This window comes from Megalops cyprinoides, chromosome 9 (assembly GCF_013368585.1).
Source record: "Megalops cyprinoides isolate fMegCyp1 chromosome 9, fMegCyp1.pri, whole genome shotgun sequence".
Classification (NCBI taxonomy): Eukaryota; Metazoa; Chordata; class Actinopteri; order Elopiformes; family Megalopidae; genus Megalops; species Megalops cyprinoides.
In genome coordinates this window covers 24,999,637-25,020,219 of record NC_050591.1, presented here as the reverse complement: position 1 = coordinate 25,020,219, position 20,583 = coordinate 24,999,637, and the positions used below count along the sequence as shown (strand labels likewise).

The following is a 20,583-nucleotide window of genomic DNA, read 5'->3' as shown; positions in this document are numbered from 1 at the left end:
TTGATAACACTGAAGCAACAAGTGATTTTCGTAATTTTGCATTCCTCAAAGTAACCAACACAAAGGCTTGCAGCTGTGGAAGCATGAGTCCATTCGGAGGACTACAGTGATGCTGAATAAAACTACTTGTCCCACAGTGCCTTGCTGCTAATTAGATTCTGTTTGTTCTGAAATGTTTTGTTGTCCACAGGGAACTCTCTTTTGTGTGATATAAGTGTTTGTTTTGCCTTGTGCAGTGTAGCATCAGACCCCCTCCTTTTTAACCAGGGTCCAGAGAGGCCCTCCTGATGGTTCTCATATAAGCTCATACACCTTGCGTCTCACTGCTCGAGCAGGCCCTGTTTCTGATTGGCTGACTGAGGGGACCTGTCTGCTCATGATTTATGTGAGTTTGGAGCTTTCATACTCCTCTGCAGAAGTCATGTAGTTTATTAAATCAGTACTTTTGTTTTGTAGATTTTCTCTTGTATCTGATGTTTGGCCATATCCTACTGCAGAGTCTTAGACCTTTATAAGAGGCTGCTGTACACAGATTTGCATTAACAATTTGTTTAAAAAAAGAAAAAAAAACTTAAAAAAAGTAACTGTACATGCTGCCAGTTTGTGGCTTGTCACATTTCTCACTTTACTACTACTTTACCAGATTTATAAGCAGTCTTTTTCTAGAAGAATATTTTTCAGCTGATTACTTGGAAACGGGGACACTACTTTTATCACCTGAAGGGATGGGGCGGTATCTATGAAAAAAAGGGGTTGGGTTATGGAGCCACACCCACTCACAACCTGTAAGTGCCAGAGGTCTCCAACCTGTTACTATAGGCAGCGTTTGTAGTATTCGTTTTGTATTTCATAAGTGAAGTTTCACCGGTCAAAATTGATACATGCATGGAATCCAAAATCACAGGTTGTCATTTAATTTTGTCTTGTTTGCATTACAGGTTATGTAATTAGGAGTAATGAGGGCCCAGAATGCCCTGCCATGTATAATTAAATGGATTTCCAAAAAAAATTAATGGAAAAGGTAACAACCTTTTTAATGAGCTTTTTAATGGATTGTGGTGGAACACAATCGTATACCAAATAATTAAATAACTGAGGGGTTTTTCCTGATACTCAAGAGCCGTTAACTGTACTGGGAGGCTTTCCCTCGAGCTGTTTTTTATTTAGCAGGCTATCAAAGTTCAGCTAGTGCTTGATTTGGCTGGAGACCTCAGTTGTACAGATGTGGCTTCCATAGGGTTTGTTGGTGTATTTTGTTCCTTATTTAGGTTTTTTGTTTGTTTGAGGTTATTGTGATTTGTTACCAAACTTCACATTGAAGTTTTGCTACCCTGATGTTACAAAAAAAAAAAAAAAGTCTGGTCAACCAAAAAAGTGTCTTTCTGAGTGAAAGCAGCACTTGAGCTGACCGCGAGTTTGAGTGCAGTTCACTTTTTCCTCTAACACTTGGTCCTCAGCTATGAGTTTTGCATGAAGCGACAGAAGGCAGGACCTAGCACCGTCAGGCTTGTGTGTGGTATTACTTGTGTGTCGGGAGCATCGGGCAGCTCCCCGTCCGTCATGAAGGAGAGCAATAGTTTTGCTTCTTTCTGCGTTTTTTTTTTTTCACTTTCCGGGGAATATAAAAGACTGCTTTGAAACGTAACGGAGGAGGACGTCACGCCGTTTCGGCCAGTCTCGGCCCTGGCTCCATGCTGATCCGGCCCCTCAGGCTGACCCCCTGTAGCTGTCCCGCTCTCTGCATCCCCTGCAGTGCCAGAGTGGCGCTGTCCATCAGACGGGCAGAGAAGTCCACCAAGCCCGCTTTCGTTACAGCCAGTCTTTTTCTGTGGCGTGGTAGGACGCTGCACGGTTTTGGCAGTGGAAGGTTGTTGTGATTTCCTCCAACAGTTAAAAAAAAAACCCACCTCTTTTCCTCTGGTAATTTTTATTTTTTTGTTTTGTTTATTTGGATTGTTCGGTTTTGTTCAGTGTAATTTTTTTTTCCTAACGTGTAAGTCATGTAGTCTGTTCTCAGCACTGTAAGACAGTCCCTATACAATATGGAGAAGCAATATCACTGTATGAAACTCACACAATGTATTATTATTATTGTTATTATTATTATTCACTAGCACCCTAGGTGTGATAATTGAAGTAAATATCTTTTATACAAACACAGAAGTTGGTGTGTGATGTATTTGTTGTCTACCTGTGTGTGCCATCACCATTACAATCGCAGTATTTTCAGAAGTGCTCTGAAGGTAAGCCCATTGTTAAAACATCTTGGTTTTATTGCAGTGGATAGGCTTATGAACATCGGATAGTCTCGTCGGTAGTTCTTCAGCTCCAAAAGATACAAAGCAGACTATGGGCTCCTCATAGTAAAATTTGAGTTTTACCACAAATAACCATTCATTGCCAGTAACCCTCGATCAGTTAACCAGCTATTAGTTCAGGCAGGGTTAGAAATGCACAGTAGTGTTGCTTAGGTATTGAATAAGACCTAATGAAAGAGCAGCAGGGGTTATAGAAATATTTTGCCATAATTTGAACCAATCAGAGTTTTGCTTTGTAGAGCATTGTACTTTTGGTGTGGTCATTTTCTAATGGTTCAGTAACAGTGAATGACAGTTTGTGGCAGCTCTGTCCTTTATGGATATTCACAGAGCCCTCACTCTCCTGTCAGTAGGCCCAGGTCTCAGCTCTAATTAAACTTATTCCCCCACATATTAGCAGGAAGTCAGTCCAGTAACAACCATACTGTTCTGTACCATATGGCCAAGAGGCTGTTAACAACATTTGCCCTGCAGTGCCAAAAAAACTGTGTCCATGGCATTGGAGACTTGGGCAACATGCTACCACTCACGACAGGAGGGTGATGTCATACACAGACCAGACCATTACTCTGGCTTGAATCCAGTATGCCCTTGCTCTGTATGCGTAATGTGTGAAGCCCATGCTGTCACAGCGAGTGCGCTGACAAATGTTTAAATGGCTTTCCTTTGTCAACTACACGTACTCCCCATTCCTTTTCTCTAATATATCCTCGGTAAAATCTACAGTTATCATCACTTACCCACTTATCATGAAAAGGTAATGCATATGGCACAATCAGATAATGGGTGCCTATGGAGAAGGACTTATCTGAGCGTAATATTTTGATAAGATCAGTTTCATCTGTCTTCTGCAGACTCACTGCAGTCAGTTCCTTCAAGGTTTGCTGTGCTAAGCTTAGGAGTGTGACTCTCATCTGCCTGAATACTTTAAAGGGAGGATGAAAGTAGAGCACATTGTTATCCGGGAGCTTTGCTCTTTCCCATGAACATGGACTGCAGGTTGGGAGGAAAGGTTTTATTCTGAACAGTGAACATGTTTTAAAAATTGCATTTAGTAAAATTCAACCTACACATGCTCCTTATAACGCAAAGGGTTTTCACTTTCCTGGAAATCAAAAGCTATTATTCCCACACCTTCAGAAAACACTGTCCTCACACACGTGCAACATTTACACCAAGGTTAAGAGAGAACTGCGCCTGTTCCACGTGTGTCATTTCTGAAGTTTTTTCTTGTAATGAATGAATTACTGTTTTATAATGTTTTATAATGGATTGCGAATGGAGAGAGAAAACGGGGGGTTGCTCTTACTGCATGGTAAGTGGACAGTTTATTTTTTACATTAAAGGGAACACAACTGTATGTGATGTCATCCACTGAGAGATTCCCAAGTGTGTCTTCACTGTGGACCATGGAGAAAACCAATGGCTCAGTGCAGAAATTGCTGTGAGAGACTATACCTTTCACACCTTTCAGATGGCTCGCTGTAGTCATGAAAGATCTCACAACCCTTTTCACAAAGAGCAGGGGGTCTGCCAGCATCCTGGTAAAATCTGTCTGCCGGTCACAGTCTAGCCATCCAGTCATCTTCCAGTTCACGAATAAATCCCTCCTCATCCACTCCAGATGTGTGTGGTGAGTGTTCTGATGCGAAATGCTTGGCACTACTCAGATGGGTCCTGCTGCTTGGTTGACCCCCTTACTTTAAAGCACTTTGAGATCCATGAAGCGTGGCTGAATTTTATTATGATGACACAAAATACGGTCTTTAGTCACTTTAATTGAGCTAATTTGATAAAACGCTAGTTGGCGTGGAATCAGAGTTTTCCCAAGTCACTCAGAATGATTACATCATGTCTAGGAGTTGTGTAACCACTAGTAGGATGCCAAATTTTGACTTTTATACTCTCATTAAGAAAATTGGAAGATGGTGTACTTGATAGAAAAAAAAATCTCCCTGCAGAATTTGTGATGTTCAGGCGCAATAACATTAAAACCGAAAAGCAGCTGAAATATTTATTGACCGTGATGTTGCTTGAGGAAGATGTGCAAGCTTCACTGCCTTTTTTTTTTTCTTTTTTTTTCTCTGGTGCGCTTCTTGAATCGCCCTGCCTCTGCGTGAGTGAAACAGAGTGCGGTGGTGGAGGTTAATGTGAGAGATGGTGTTTCGGTGAGGTAATGCCCTGTGTGTATTTGGGGGGTGTGTTGGGCTGCTGTGCCGGGCAGGCCGCTACGCGCAGCTGCAGCTGGAGTTCTCTGAGGCGGTGAGGACCAGCGCCGAGCAGAAGGAGCTGATACTCAAACTGGAGCACGACCTCAGCACCATCCAGGGCATGTCATCGCTGTCGCGCCCCGATGCTGAGGTGGGCACCTGGCCTGGCGCTGCCAGTTCACAGGGGCAGGCAGCACCCTGCCTGAACAATCAGCTTACTCGTTACTCATGACTTGGTAGTGTTTAGTAATTACTGTGGATTACAAGCATTGTATTTGTAATTGAGGCACTGAATTTGCATAGCTGCCCATTTTCTTAGAGTAGACCTCCCTCATTCACCTGGTGTCCTGTGCCATATGTTGCACCTTATATAACAAGGGCCTTTAGATTCAGAGGCTGGAAGTACTTGTTTTATCATACAATCATAACCTTTAGAGCCCTGGCATTAAGATGAATGTGGCCTGCTGATTAACAGCCAAGAAGACAGTCCACATTACCAGATAAAGCTCAGCTTAGTGTGTGTCTGCAGCATCTTGTTGAGAAAGGTAAAGGATTGAGTGTGTCCTCTCCTCAGGGGGCAGACTTCCATCAGCTGGAGAGAATCCCTGAGCCCATCAAGGAGGCCACGGCTCTCTTCTCAGGTACGCACCTCCCCTTAAAGCTCAGATGAACAGCACTGTGATCAGTTGATTTGCTGTTTCAAGTAGAATGCAACGTATCACTATGAAGCTTTAGAAACCAGAAGGAGAAATGAAAAGCATGCTAACTGGCGTGCGTGAACAGGGTGTGCCCCCGCAAATATGTGCGCCATACATTGGTGGAGGCTGGTAGATATGCAGGTATTCTTCAGTGTTCTGAGTCCTCTGTGTGTGCGTGTGTGTCTGCGTGTATGTGCGTGTGTTTGTGTGTGCGTGTGTGTGCATGTGCTCTGCACAGGTGTAGCTGTGGCTCCGCAGGTGGAACTGCCCCAGGGACAGATGGACTCCCTGCTCTCCATCATCTCCAGTCAGAGGGAGAGGTTCCGCTCCCGCAACCAGGAGCTGGAGGCAGTGAGTCGCCACAGCGGTCCTGAGACACTAATATTGACCGACACAATGCCCAGAACTTCAGCGCCCGCAGCACTCATAACCCCAAACTCACACTAAGACTTTGCCTCCTGACTCTGTACTGTAATCTCTCGCTCCAACACCAAAACCTCTCTCACATTCTGTCCTCCTTCCTCTCCTTCTTCCCTGCCCCTCCAAACACACTCTGTCCGCCTCCCTCACACTCCGTTCCCTGTCTCCCTCTGCCAGGAGAACCGGTCCATGCAGCAGACCCTGCAGGTTCTGCGGAGCGAACTGGACAGCCTGCGCGCCGACAACATCAAGCTGTACGAGAAGATCAAGTTTCTGCAGAGCTACCCGGGCAGGGTGTGTTTTGCGTCTAACGCTGCATACTGCAACATGCGGCCACTCAAGCAGACCCCCTGTTTTAGTGTGCGAAGATATGAGCACATAAGCAGTTAAACTCTCTGTCGCCCCCTTCAGGCTGGAGGCAGCGATGACACCGTGATGCGCTATTCGTCGCAGTATGAGGAGAGACTGGACCCCTTCTCCTCCTTCAGCAAGAGGGTGAGGAGAAGGAGGGGCTGCCCTTGACTCATCTTCAACAGGGTGTTGTTTTCCACCCATTTTGAGAACATGCATTATATAAGACCGGGGTTGTAAAACCCTGCCATATTCCACCAGGTTGTGTAAGTGTGAAAGCTCTCACTTTGTGCATAAGGATGTTGAGTCTGAAAAGGTGTTTGTTGAAACAGGAGCGCCAGCGCAGGTATCTGAGCCTCAGCCCCTGGGACAAGGCCACTCTCAGCATGGTGAGCATGTCACACACAGTCCCCTTTCACATGTCTGGCCATGCAGCAGATTTTATTAACTAATCATCTCGTGCCATTTCATGTTAATGATATGTAGGTATTCAAAAGTATTTTATTATTGCTGATTTTATGGAATTGATCAGTTACTGACAAGGATTCCATGGCTGTTTAGGGAGGCCCGTTGTGATTTGTGATTACATGCGAGTGTGGCACTGCTTTTCATTTAGGTCGTGATGAACGCATTTGCCAACACTTCACACAGCTGTGTCAGTTGTTTTTTGACTCACTTTGAAATTTGAAAAAAAAAAAAAAAAAAAACCACAAATTACTGTTGTGACTCCATCTCACGTAAGTGTTTTTGAGTGGATGATACAGTGTTGCCAGGTTATGCTGATAACCGGTACAGTTCCCATGGCGAGGGTGTAGCTGTGTTTCTGAATGAGACAGAACCTCGTGCTGCTGTGCTGGTGCTCCCAGCTGAGAGGAGTGACCACACTCTGTGTTTCAGGGCCGGGTGATCCTGTCCAATAAGATGGCCAGGACCATCGCCTTCTTCTACACCATCTTCCTGCACTGCCTGGTCTTCCTGGTGCGTGTCGCATGACCCTGACATCCTCGCGACTCATTCACAAGCCGCAATCCTGCTGTGTAGAACAAGAGTCTGTGTGTCATCACGGTTTTCGTGTAGTTGTCTTTTATAGTCTCTTATATCGCACGTCCTATGGTTCCGTTGTCGTCGATGCGAAGCTGCTTCTGGAAAACGTGCATGGCGTAACCGTTGTAATGGAATGACCTGTTTTTGCAGGTGCTGTATAAAACGGCTTGGAGTGAGAGCATTGGAAGAGACTGCGCAGCCTACTGTGCAAAGAAGTGGGTGCACCTTCATCACCGCGCTCTGAGGGTTCAGTTCTTTGAGTTTGTTCAAGTGCAGGCGATGGGGCGTTCAGCTTCTCGATCAATAAGAATAAGTTAAATAAGCAGTTTCTAAACAGCACTCACGGGCGAGGGTATTATCCTTATATCTGTGTTCTGTGCAGATTATATATCATTTTTAAGATCTCCTGAACAAGAACTGACAGGTGTGTCACAGTTTTGTATTATGGGATAAAGGAAGACTGCAGGGCACAGTTAGTTCAGCCATTACTGATTGTTGGTCTTAATGCTTTTCCTGTGTTTTTCAGGTACTCGGACCACCTGCATCGTTTCCATGAGAATGGGGACAATGGGGACATGTGGCAGTGATGTCGCTGGATTTGCCAGAGCTAGGATAGCCCTGTTAGACCCTTATTTTTCCTGCAGTAATGGCTTTGACCCTCTAGGGGGCGGTTTTTGCTTTGAATACCGAAGCAGGCAATAGACTGCTGCTTATCTCTGTTCTTCAAGCCCATGGACTCCAGTGTCACCCTTCTTTTACAGTGACATAAGTGAGTAATTACCAGTTCTGAAAAATAGCTACTAGAATCTGGTTAAATGCGATGAATTCCATCTAATGTGACTTCCTATTAATCAAAATTTAGAAATTAAGCAACATGTTGTTACCTTTCACAGTACACTGAAGGGACCAAAATCTGTGGGCTTCTGTTGGTATTTAATTAATTACAGTTTTTTATTTATGCTTCATTATGATTGATTGATTGATTTAGCATTATATGCATTAGAGCGCTAAGCTTGTGTTCCTGCATGTTTAAATGGTAGGTGGCAGACACATACTATATGCTAAACGCACATGTTATATGGTACCTGGAACTGGTGTGTGTCTTTTGTACCTGTCTGCAATATGAAATGATATCTGGGCTCATAATACAGGGAATGAGGCTAAGCAAATCAAAGCCATGCAGGAAGCTGCAGTGTGGGCCAGGACACAGGAAACATATCAGCTGGTCAGGCCGCTCCACTTTGATTACCTGTAGCATCGCACGTAATAAATTTGGCTGTCACCTCCAAGAATGGGATGTTTGCAAATTCAAAGCAGAGAAGAATGTCTCACGAAACAGGATATCGCGTATGAATACACGGCCATGGTGACATACACACGAACACAGGCATACATTACACTTACAGCATGCGCAACACAGGAGGCGTATGTAATAGCGTTGCCGATTAGCATAATATCTAATCAGAGAAAAAAATCTTATTTTTAAACAAGAAAAATGATTTAAGATATATTTTAGTTTTTCCTCAGCATGTCATTGAGCCCATGTGAAATATATGGGTCACTGAGCTGTCTGTGCATGTAGTGCATATATTTTGGGTAGGAAGACGCATATTTATCTGGTAGAGTGTGTATACTCCCTTAGAAATGAAAAATGTATTTAAGAATCAACAATTCTTTAAGTGTGTGTGGAGGGGGAGTCAGCGTTTACAGATGAAAGATAATCGGGCTGTTAGTGCAGTGGAGAGAGAGAAGGCCCTTGGGCGGTCAGGCTGGTTAAAAAGCCACAGTGCACTGGCATTCAGAGTGAGCGGAATGGAATTTTCAGCAGTAGCCGTAACAAAAGATTTATATTGCGCTATGTTTTGGTGAGTAGTGAGTTATTGTGTGGACCCCCCTCCCCTCCTAAGGTATTTCCTGTTTATTTCCTGCTTTCTTTCTTTAATATCTCCTGTACGCAAATAAAGACTGAGCATTCGTGGTGTGTCCTGTGTCATTTGTGCCCCTGGCCTGTCAGCTGTCCCATTGCTATGTGATAGAGTGACTTAGACCTTGAAACTGTGGGGAGTCCTCATCGTGCATCACATCCTGCTCTGTGCACAGTGTTGCGGTGTCCAGCAAGTCCTTTGCAAAGAATTTGTTTTCCCATCTCAATAAGACACAGTACTACTCACAATTTCAAATCAGAAACATCCACATTACAGAATCATAATCAGTGCAGTGTTACCTCTCTCCATAGGCATGATTCCATGTTCAATTCAAGCTACAGGATATGCATACGTGCATATACAACATGTGTGCATGGTTTTCAAATCCCAGCCACTGCACAGTCAGAGGACAGTAAGACTCTATAGTAAGACTGAGTGCATACGCATATGGTAGAATATGGTAGAACTGTGTTCGCTGTGAATTGGTTTTACAGTCTCAGTCCAGATATTCTGATCCTATCATATTGTCTCGTCAGCTCCTCTAGTGTTCAGTGAGAGTATATTCACTCATGCCAGCTCAGTACCTGACCTAATTAGAACAGCCCCTGAGGTCAACTTGAGTGCGCGGCAGTCCTTCCGTGCAGCATAAAATACCACTGACTGAACCAATATTAGCACTTGCAGTGCGGTTTAATAGATGCTGGCCAATGTGGTAGATTCAGTCTGCAGCGGGTGGGCCCTTTTTGCCCTCTAAATGGCTACGCGAAGAGTATCTGTCATTAGGCAGCCACTTTGTTAAACCATGTTGCAACTGATAATCCTGTTTAAATTACATAAAGACATTATTAAGCCAACCACGGCACGCCCGCCACGTGTGCCTGTAAGGTCGGTCCCATGGCGTGACCTTCCGTTCTACCCACAGTCCTTTGGGGCATGTTTTGCGGCTGGTCTCTTTGTTGGTGAGCAGTTTGTGAAAGCTCCCTGGACAGGCTGAATTATTCATCGTCCCTCTCTAAAAGGCCCGGGATCCAGTGCTTTTACACATCCATTAATGAGTAACCAAACTGTCTGGCTACAGCTGCCCCCCCCCCCAAAGCTTGTCGTTTATCTCTCCTCCTCTCCCTCGTTAATATTCGTCCCTGAAACAAACAAGTTCTTAGATGTGTCATTAGGAGTCGGCTGGGGACAGGCCTAAGATGGAGAGGGCCCTCAGTGGTGGGTGGTGATGTCAGCCTTACTGGAATGGAGATGCGATACTGAAGTGGATTATGAATGGGGCAAAAGTGCACCGATGTCGAAGTTTTGCAGGTTTTAAAAGATCTTTAAGATGTGGTTGAGCAGGTCTAAACAATGACATCACCCAAAGCAGGGTGCAGGCCTCCCAGGAAGTCCTTCCCTTTTCTCTCCCTCTCCCATGGGTGGCTTATTAAGTGTAATGGCTCTGTGGCACAATGTGATACACTGCTGGACATCTCATAATACCTGACAATACGGATTTCAACCCAGAGATTTCCTATGCTCTGTGATGATAAGTGGGAATACTGAAAAGGCACATTTCTATGTCTCAGTACAGAAGGCTGTGCCCTCCAGAGGCAGCCCTTACAATCAGTTCCTCCCTTTAGGACACAGAGGAGACCCATCCATCATCTTCCTGCTCCCTGCTCAGCCTCGCCCCAGACCTACCCCCCCACCCCCACCCAGCTCTTCGTTTGAGGGGGTGTGGTTAGACTGGCCCCTGAGGGCTCAGAGCGTGAGTCTAACAGGCCCATGCTTCAAAGTCCATCTTCAGCTCTTCGCCCCGGGAGTGCGAGTGCTTCATCATTCCCAGTCCTGTCACTGAGCCTTTGTTCCCCTCCACCCCCCCGTGGCTCTGACACCCATCTCAGTCAGCCAGCTGCCGGCCATCACAGCACCCACACCAGAGAATCACAAATGGGTAGCTTCACCATGCCATAGCCATCAATACTGTATAGCTCTAGTGTATAAAGGGTGTAAGATCTGGTAGCTTTTACCTCACACATCTTTGTCTTCTGTTGTCCAAAATGCCCCTAGAGTTTTAAAATGTGTTTCAGAGAGCAAGAGAAGAACATGCTTCACTCTTACATTGACTCTTACAGCTGTAATCTGTGGAAACCAGGCTCATGGCTCATCAGCTTGTAGTAGTTTAACCCTTTATCTGCTTTGTTAGAGGTTTGTGAGAGGTTACAACACAGTTCATCATATTGTAAAATAGTTTTATAGAAGTTGTATCATATCAAGATGATCTGCTTTGCTGATGAAGAGTATACATAGCATCTTTGAGACAATGGTGTTTCTGCCATGCTCTCAGTCACAAGCTAAACGTGGCACTGCCATTTCCTCCTATTTGTGGGTTACGCTGTGGCACTTTATAAAGATTCCCTGCTGGTGCTGTGAGCAATGCCCACGTCCTGCTCTTAGTGTGAAGCACACGGCATGATAGGGTGACCCCCAGCTGTGCCTTCGTCAATAGCAGGGAGCTCTGGAAGCGGAGTGGAATGTCTTTGATTAAGCCCCTCTTGTTATTGATTCGTAATGGTGGCTTCGGCCTGGTGACTGAATATTTCCTATGTGCAGAGTTCAGGGGGCAGGGAGTGGATCTTAGAGAGGATTTTGTGCTCATGTGCGCTGCCCTGTGGCTTCTCCTCGGTCTTTGATCCCTGTATTGAGGGTCATCGCTGTTCTATTTTGGGATAAGCGAGGTAGAGGGGTGACGCTGGTAGTATAAAGCAGGGAGCAGACAGCCCTGGTCCTGAAGCGCCAGAGACCAGTTTGCTTTGTGTTGCGTTTGAATCATCAACTGCATAATCTTATAAACATTAAAGCCTAATTCAGGCAGGTGAACATGTGCACCAGGTGCTTTTTATAATTTATTACAAAAAAAGCTTTATTATTTGCAGAGATTTTGCTTACACACATGTGGCCTGTAACCGTGCTGTGGAGCAGCAAAGGGGCACCAAGAGGGTTAACCCCCAAGTTTCCTGAAATTTATGTAGCATAGTGGTACGGAGCAGGGCCCATAACTGAAAGGTTGCTGGTTTAAGTCTCTGCTGGGGCACTGCTGCTGTACCCTTGGGCAAGGTGCTTAACCCAGAACTGCCTCAGTAATATCCAGCTGTATAAATGGATAACATGTAAAGATTGTATGTTGCTCTGGGTAAAAGTGTCTGCTAAATGGCAATAATCTAATGTAAACATGTAAATATGATGTAAATGTATGTAATATGTAAGTATTAAAATATGTAAATGTAATGTAAATATGCAAGACTGTGGCAATCTAGGAGTTGCCAACAAAGGATGTGATAAAAAAAAGCCCTTTCACTAATTTCAAACATAATGATTCAGACTTGAGTTTCCACCATACGGCCAGCAGAGGGCAGTAGAGATACATGTCCTTGTATTCAACACTTGCCTCATGCTGGGTTTTCTCTGCCTCTCTCTTTCTCCCTTCCCTCCCCTGCACAAGTGTGCAAGTGTGTGAGGGAGAGTGCGTGTTTGTGTGTATATGTGCGGGTGTGTGTCTGAGTGTGTGCTTGAACATGAGAAAATGTGTGTATGAGAAAATGCACATGTGCCTGTGTATGTGTATGCTTGTGTGTATCTGTGAGTGTGTATGAGAGCGTTTGTGTGAGCATGTGTGTGTGTGTGTGAGCATGTGTGCGTGAGCATGAATGTGTGTGTGTCAGAGAGAGAGAGAGAGAGAGAGTGTGAGTGAGAACGCGCTGCCTGTTGTTGGTGTCTTGAGTGCCTGAGTTCCAGATGACTCACTGGCTCCACAGTATGAGCGCTCCCTAGTAAATGCAACCGGAAACCAGGTGAATCAGCCACACTTCCTTTTTTTTTCCTTTCCTCTGAGGAGAGGATTCAGAGAGATTTTCGCTCCATTTCAGCAAATGATGGGTCACAGTGCCCTGCTGCAAACAGGAACGACCCAGATGTCCTAAGATAATGGGAAATGTGCGGCTGCCAGGAGAGATGCAAAACGAGTAAATAATTCTACACATGACTACACATCTATTTGTTGTTGCTGCTTTTATTTGTTGGGTTGAGACTGAGGGGTGTTTTGTTTTATAGAACCATAAACATATCTTGATTAATGTCAACAAAAAAAAATTGAAGTCCCCCTGTTTTCCCACACACTCTGCGGTATAAATAGCATGTTTCCGCTTGACTGCACCAAGCCCACAGGCCAAATGTTCTAGAAAATGCTGCAGACATCTTACTGATATTCACAGGAGTGCTGTTTCTTATGAAAATATGTGCCTTTTTGATGTTGCTTGCACTGGGATCATTTCGACAGTATAGGGAAACATGTTATTTGTGATGCTGCCGTGTTACAGAGAGAGAGATCGTATGAGAGTGACTCTGATAAATATAGAAGCCAGGCCACCTGCAGAGAAGCTACTGCTCCTGTTTCATTCATAAGCACCTTTTGTTAATGTCATTTGGATTAGGTTCACAATGAGTTTTTCAGACGTTTACTTCCATCTAACCATTTGCTGCACTGTGTATCTGCAAATATTATTTACGCATTTAAGTAATTGCACGTTGTTCTTGCCTGTTTTTTTTTTTAATTGACCCACCCCCGCACCCCCTACAATTCCACAGAACTGACTGTGCATCTCTGCACTCTCCCAGCATGCAGTGGGTTCCTGCCTGTTTGCCTGTCCCCAGGGTGTTTCCATGGAAACAGGGCTTCATTGTCATAATGCCCTGCTGAAAGTTCCCTGCGCTGATTTCCTGTGACGGCGGCTGGCTGAGTCATCCGGCCATGTGACCGAGCCCGGCCAATCGCGACCAGCTCCCCCCCCTCAGCCTCTTGACCTCAGCCCTGTGGAGTCGGCTCCCTCGGTGGCGAAGCCTGCTCTTACCGTGCAGAGGTGCAGAGCCGCGGTGATGGCAGCTGACAGCGGCATAGCAGCGCTACGCATTAACCCTCCCATGTCTCATGGCATGCTACATAGCACCATTTCGTTTATGCAGTATTGAAGCCTTTTCCTCATCAATTTTACAGATATGAAAGAGGCCAGCTTCCTCTTGCCTGTAATGGCTCGGTTACAGTATATAATCTCTGAAAATTTATGAAGTCCATCACTGAGTTTGATATGAGTGAGGTGGAATGTTCAGAATGTCCGGAACGTTCACAGAACACGACCTCAGACTAAGAGATTAACGGCAAAGTCTCTCTGCGCTCTTAATCAGGCGTCGTCCCCTGTGGCACCTCGCTGTCATCGTCGCGCAGGGCTGCTGGCGTCACGGGCTCCAGCGAGCGTCCCACAACACCCTGCGGAGACCAGCTCCGCGGAGACGGCACTACGGCGGCAGCCAGACTCTGTCTCCATCTCCCTCCGTCCTCAGCTTGCAGCGGGGCCTGTGGCCGTGCCGCGGAGCCTTGGAGGGGCCACCGAGAGGGTTAACCCTCAAATTTCTCCCCCCCCCCCCCATTGCGCCCCAGGCCGCAAACGGGGTCTCTTGCATGCCTTCGCTGACAGCAGCCTACATAATGACAGCAATGTAGCAAATTGCCGAAGATTGGCAATTAAAAGGAAATTGCAGCCCGAAACAGGCGTTCAACTTCAAAGCACTGACACCAGGGGAGGGGAAAAAGGTTGGTGCAGGACTTTGTGTGGCCATATCTGATCTGAACCCATGTGTCTCTTCCCTGTGCTGTTCTATGCACATAATTGGGAACAGCTTTAAGACATTACGCTGCACAGCTTGGGGCTAGCACTTGATCCCTATGACTCTGTCAATAATAAACATGAATGATTATAGTCATACATCACAGGTTAGACGGCCCTTTCCCTTTTGTTCTCATAGGCACCATCAGTGCTGTTCACAATGTGGATTGCTTTGCACACTTTGTACCTTCAGGTCTTGTCAATATGTGCAATGAACATTACAGTAGGCTGGGCTGGAACGTCTGTACTGTTTCCACTTGATGGGTCCCTCCAGGTCTCCATTAGATACTCCAGCAATATGCCGTGGCTCCACGCTTTGACAGCTGCTATCCTAGCGGCCCACATATTCTCTCTGCTCCATGCCATCTCTACTAACAGGCACTGCATGCTGATGCTGGTTTTATGGTAGCATATAACAATTAGTACCAAAATGATGCATATCAAATCTGTGGCCTGACAACGGCTGTTGGGGAAACATAACACTTTGCTTGGTATAAACTGCATTCATGTTTCATATGTTTATTTAATGAATGAAAGGCAGATTATGCAGCACGGATCTCATTATTCAACTTTTTGTCTCGATTTTGTGCAAAATCTGGAAAGGCCCTCTCCCCCCTCTCTGTGTTATTCATGGGCCTGGGGGCTCTGGGAGCACTCAGACCTAGCTAATTGCCCTGTGCTCCGTGTCACCCCACTGGCACTCCGAGGGTTAACCGGCAGCGCTCTCCGGTAGAGACTCATGATTCAGGCCCTGACGGGGAGTCTGCTCCCCCGGGGACCCGGGCCACTTCACCACGCTCTCCGGCAACGTCCTGCCTCCCCCACAGCAGCGCGCTCTCGCAGTGCCAGCGCCTCTCGGAGAGTCCGTCACAAAGGTCCTGTAACACCACGGTCCTTGTCCTCACTGCCATGATGTTTTAGTTCATGTGCCCAGGGCGTAACGCATCACCGAGGGGCAGGGAACGAAAACACTACGGGACAATGACGTGCCTGTGAGGACGGAACAGGCCGAATGAACCTGACCGCACAGACGCTTGTTTTTTTGTGAGTCTCCTCACAAAAATGCCCTTGTTCATTCAGTGCTGATGTGGGCGTGCTCCTGTTGCTGCACTGGTACTTCCTCGTTTGCCGGCATTGGCGGGAATTGTAGTGTGGACACACAATGTATTTCCAAGGTAGCCTTGTGTATAATTTTCAAGGTAACTTTGTGTTTAGGTTTATGCGTTCCCCCAGAAGTGTGATCCCAGTCATTTATTTGGATTATCGTTTTAGATTATGGAAATCTCCAAATTATATAAAACGATTGTGGTAAATTTACTCTTTGTCTGCCGTGCTGTTCTATGCCCAACAGCGATAAGAACCCACAAATTCTCAGCCAGAACATGGCTGTGCAGAGACATAATCACCCCCCACGTGAAATCATAACCCCCCCTCCTTGCACCCTTCCCCCTTTTCCTGTCAGGTAATGCCTAAACAGGGCAGATGAGCCGGTCAATTTCTCAGTTGCTCGTTGGAGTTGTGTTGACAGATCATATGAAAGTTCCTCCTTGCTACAGCCAGAGTTTCAGATGTGCTTTTAAGTGGCACCCTGCTGTGTGGGGGTTGGGGGGGGGGGGGGGGCAGTGATCATCGTCCAGCACACTGCCTGCCTGCCAGTTTGGCTCAAACACACCCCTGAGTCCCGGGCCTGCATTGCGTGTCAGGGACCTGGGAAGCGTCCATCGGATGGATCGGCCTATTGATTCTTCGACTCTCCCAGGAGTGCAATCTGCCTTTCGGCTACTGCAGAGGGTTAAAAAGGCTACTGTACATATTTTCATTCTTTTTTCATCTCTCTCTTTGTTGTACATTGTACTAATGTGAGTGCATGTGTATGCATGTAATGTGAGTGCATGTGCATGCATGTAAATATGTTGTAGCAACTGATGTATTAATGATATATCAAGTGGTATATTAATAAGGTAAATTTCATGGAAATGATAAAGCTTCCCCACTCATCACCATTTTAATGCCCTTTGATGAAAGTTTGTAAATGCAGATCATTAATAATATTATTATATTATGAAAATGTACATAGAGGTGTTGATTGACGTTTTGTATGGGTGATGAAAGATAAACAGAAAAGTTGAAGACACAGCACAGTACAGTATACAGCACTGATTTTCATGGCATCAGCTACACTGTGATTAACCAAGTGTATGAAACTACTACTTCATATGTGAATGTAAAGTGACTATGTAGTTTTAATGAAAATGAACTCATTGATAGTTAACTTAAGACAGAAAAGAAAGTTATGCTTGACTGCCAGTAAAGAGTCTACAGGCCTTTGACCCTCCCAATAGGAGCAGACATTAAGATGGTCCCAATTCATGGCGATGTGGGCAAGTCTAGGGTGGTATTTTCTTATAGTACAAAATGAAATGCTGATATATGAATTGCCATCTCTGCTTGGTTCCCCTGGCTGTCAGGAATGACACTATCCTCCCTAAAGTTTTAAGGACTTCCTCTTCCTGGCTAACAGCTCTTGAATAATAGGGACAGATGGAGCAAAGCATTGCAGCAGAGTGACGGAGCCTCCTCCTGCAGCCACGGGAACTGTCTCACATTTAGTTTCCGCCGTGCTTAGCAGCTGCTATAAGATAACTCTCTTCCCCTGGGAAGCACAGTGCTTTAAAGGCAGGGTACTGTGGATGCGTCCTTCCGGTGGGGAACCTCTGCAGATCAATATCCATCGGGGAGCCTGCAGGGGACCCGCGCTGCAGATCTGTCATAAACTGACCTTTCAGGCTGGAACCAGACGATCCCGCCATCCGGGGCGACGCGGATTCGCCCGGGTGACAGGATGCTAGCAGGGACCGCGGGGGCAGACCGCGGCTCCCGTCGAGCTGGCTCCGGTGGGCCTCTGCGCAACAAGTCTTTTCTACTTACTGCACAGCGCGGCTCTGACGTGCTTAAGTCCGCCAGTATAAATAGCCTCGCGAAAGCCTCTAAATGGATTGCTGGTCATTGTGCGAGACCTTGCGCGCTGCGTAAACCAACATAAGGTAAACATCATCAAATCAAATGCCAAGCTTGTAATCCACGGTGAATGCGCACTTAATCGTTCCTGGGATAATTAGTTACAACTGGATTCCTGGACAGTAACAATCAGGGAGGCCTCTGCCCAGTCTTGACAGTCAATGAGGAGTTTGGGTTTGCTGAATTAGGGTGACCACATGTCCGCTTTTTCCCGGACATGTCCTCTTTTTGGGATGCATTTTTTAGGTCCTAAAAAGAGGACATGTCCTGGAAAAAGAAGACATATGGTCACCCTAGCTGAATGCACGAAGATATCATATCCTTTTTTACACTAGCTCTGCTTAGGAGATATTTTTCTCCTTAACACTACACCATACCATAATGACTCTGAAAACGCAATAGAAAATACAGGTAATGTTAAATGTTATCATTTCAATTGAGTGAGATGGGCCTCTCTCTCTCTTTCTGGTATTCCTCATCTGTCCAGCTGCTCTGAGCAAACCCCCCCGCCATCCTCCATAGGGAATTGTTGAGATATTGTTTAAGGAACAATAGTGTGAGAAATACTGTGGGGGTGGCTGGTTCACACAGCAGCCATTTCCATTGCTGGATAGTGTCTGTCTGAGAGAGAGAGAGGGAGAGGGAGGAGAGAGATAGTAAGTGACAGTACCAGTTTGTGCGTGCATGTGAGTATGTGAATGTGAGTTGGTGTGTGCCTCGCGTTTCATTCTGAATGTCCTCACAGTGCTTCACGGGTGTGAAATCTATGATCTTTGTAATACTGCAGCCTTCACTTTCCATGAATGATTTTAATCCAATTATATTCATGTAAAAAAAAGCTGTGGCGGTACACCCTGGAGCTGCAATTAGTGAAGCGGTGAATGAATGCATTAAGCAGCCTTCCCTGTGAGACCACCTGACAGGGGTAAGGAGGGACAGTGGCTCAACTCCAGACATCTTCACAGGGCTGAGAGCACAGCGCTTTCACTGAAATGATGAATCCATCCTCACCTTTTTTCCTCTGTCCAGAAATCTGTCTGTGTATCACTATGGAGAGATAAAATACAGAGCTCCAAGCACTGATACAGCTTTATCTTTGCTGTATTTCTTTTTGTCTCTCTGAGAACACACAGCAAAATGTCCAAGGCTTATTATCATTGTTCAATGGCAATTATGTGAACAGGGTCTGTATTTATTTTCCTAAGGGGCAGTGACATAACTTGAGTTACATCTGTGTTTCTCTAAGACCTGGTGGTCAAATTGTTGCAGATCTAAGACAGATTATGACTGTAGACATAAGGCTTACTCTACAGACTATTTGAATTTAGTCTTCCAGAACCAAATTTAAATGCACTGTATCCAGGAGTGTGTAGTATGTTAGAGCAGTGTTTGTCAATCTTCTTCATACCAGGCATCAGCACGCTACTGCCTGAATTCTTTGAGGACCTCCCAAGCAGATAACAAAAAAAAAAAATCATCCCTTACAGATGTAAGCCTCCCTCCCATGTTTTTCCTCTCATCCTGACCATCTCTTTCTCTCCCTCCCTGATTCTCTCTTTCTCCCTGTGCCTCTACCCACCCAGCAGAGTTTTAACCACATGTCCCTGTTTTGATCTTTATCCATACAGTTTGTATAGATAAGTAAAATATACAGCCTGCATTGCATGAGAAAAGACAAGAAGTACTGTATTTTACTATACTTTTTCAATACAAATTTAAACTCAATCATTGTGTTTCTGCTCCATAGAGACTTATCTGTAACACTGGGGTTACCTTTCAGAGAAGTTGCAAGTTCATTTTCTTTTGTTTTATAATTATGTTTATTGGTTCTTGCCCATTTATCTAGGCTTAACATGTCTGAACACTGTTACTGTGTGGTGAATGTTCACCGTTAGTTTTTCTAGGTTTGAACCAAAAAATGGTTGGGGAACTTGTTATTTGGAAAGGGAAATGGCTATCTAACTGGTTGACATCCAATCTGACTGAACGGCCACACAAGCTTACAGTGCCATGACAACCAGTGTGGGACAGGTTGTGAGGCTGTTTGTTACACATAAACTGAAGTTAGATTTGTCTGTGTTAGCCACTGAAATTACCATACAGCTAGCTAATGTTAGCTTCTTTACTAGGTACGCACATTCTTGGAAAAGGGCAATGAGGGACCGGCCGCCAACTTCTCACAGCCTGGCGCCGGTCCATAGACCCAAAGGCTGATAAACAATCATGATAAATTCTGGGTCAAATGGAAAGACCCTCTACCTAAAAGTGACTGTCTGATATAGTTCTGCAATGGAAATGGACTGTATTTTGTCAGGTTCTGGACAATATTTTAAACTAAGGAGTTCTGATGATGTAATTTTGCTTTGTCAACCAAAATGAGATCATATGTAATATGTATACTTGTTTATAAGTGAAACGAGGGCACTGGTTTCTTATGTGATGCCCTGCCACTTTCTAGCCCTTAACCTGTGCATTTCATTATTAGTGGGACCTACTAGTTTCAGATTGTCTCTGAATGTGCTTTACTCATATGTGAATGCAAGAGACAGAGTTACTGATAGAAGTGTGGTGATTATGTACAGCAATCTGTTACAGTTGTAAGCATTTCTAACACCGTCCACATATAATGAAGATTATTATCTTTCCCTCCTTTTCACATAACATACATGCCTTGTCTGTGTTTGTCATGCTTTAAATATATTTTAACATGTATAATTTATAAAACTCAGGATGTCATGTGTGTAGAGTTAGTGCTCTACTTAGCCTTAGCTTCAGCAGTAAAACAATGATATAATTTCAACAAATAATGTTTCCATTATAGTTTCTATGCACAAGACATCACAGCCTGTTGTACAGCTAGAGAAATGCCACATATCAAAATTAGCCTCTCATATTCAGCA

The 20,583-nt window shown here is 45.1% G+C and overlaps 1 protein-coding gene across 1 annotated transcript in view; it reads left to right on the top strand.

Annotated features, from left to right (window-relative positions):
• LOC118783237 (protein CASP-like) overlaps window positions 1-9,006 on the top strand; it is a 148,624-nt gene extending 139,618 nt beyond the window's left edge. Inside the window, exons 15-23 of the mRNA XM_036536998.1 lie at window positions 4,543-4,679; window positions 5,103-5,169; window positions 5,465-5,577; window positions 5,824-5,940; window positions 6,058-6,141; window positions 6,330-6,386; window positions 6,895-6,975; window positions 7,192-7,256; window positions 7,568-9,006. Coding sequence (XP_036392891.1) covers window positions 4,543-4,679; window positions 5,103-5,169; window positions 5,465-5,577; window positions 5,824-5,940; window positions 6,058-6,141; window positions 6,330-6,386; window positions 6,895-6,975; window positions 7,192-7,256; window positions 7,568-7,628 — 782 coding nt within the window. The 3' untranslated portion in view covers window positions 7,629-9,006. The remainder of the gene's footprint in view (window positions 1-4,542; window positions 4,680-5,102; window positions 5,170-5,464; window positions 5,578-5,823; window positions 5,941-6,057; window positions 6,142-6,329; window positions 6,387-6,894; window positions 6,976-7,191; window positions 7,257-7,567) is intronic.
• Window positions 9,007-20,583: the final 11,577 nt, after the last annotated feature.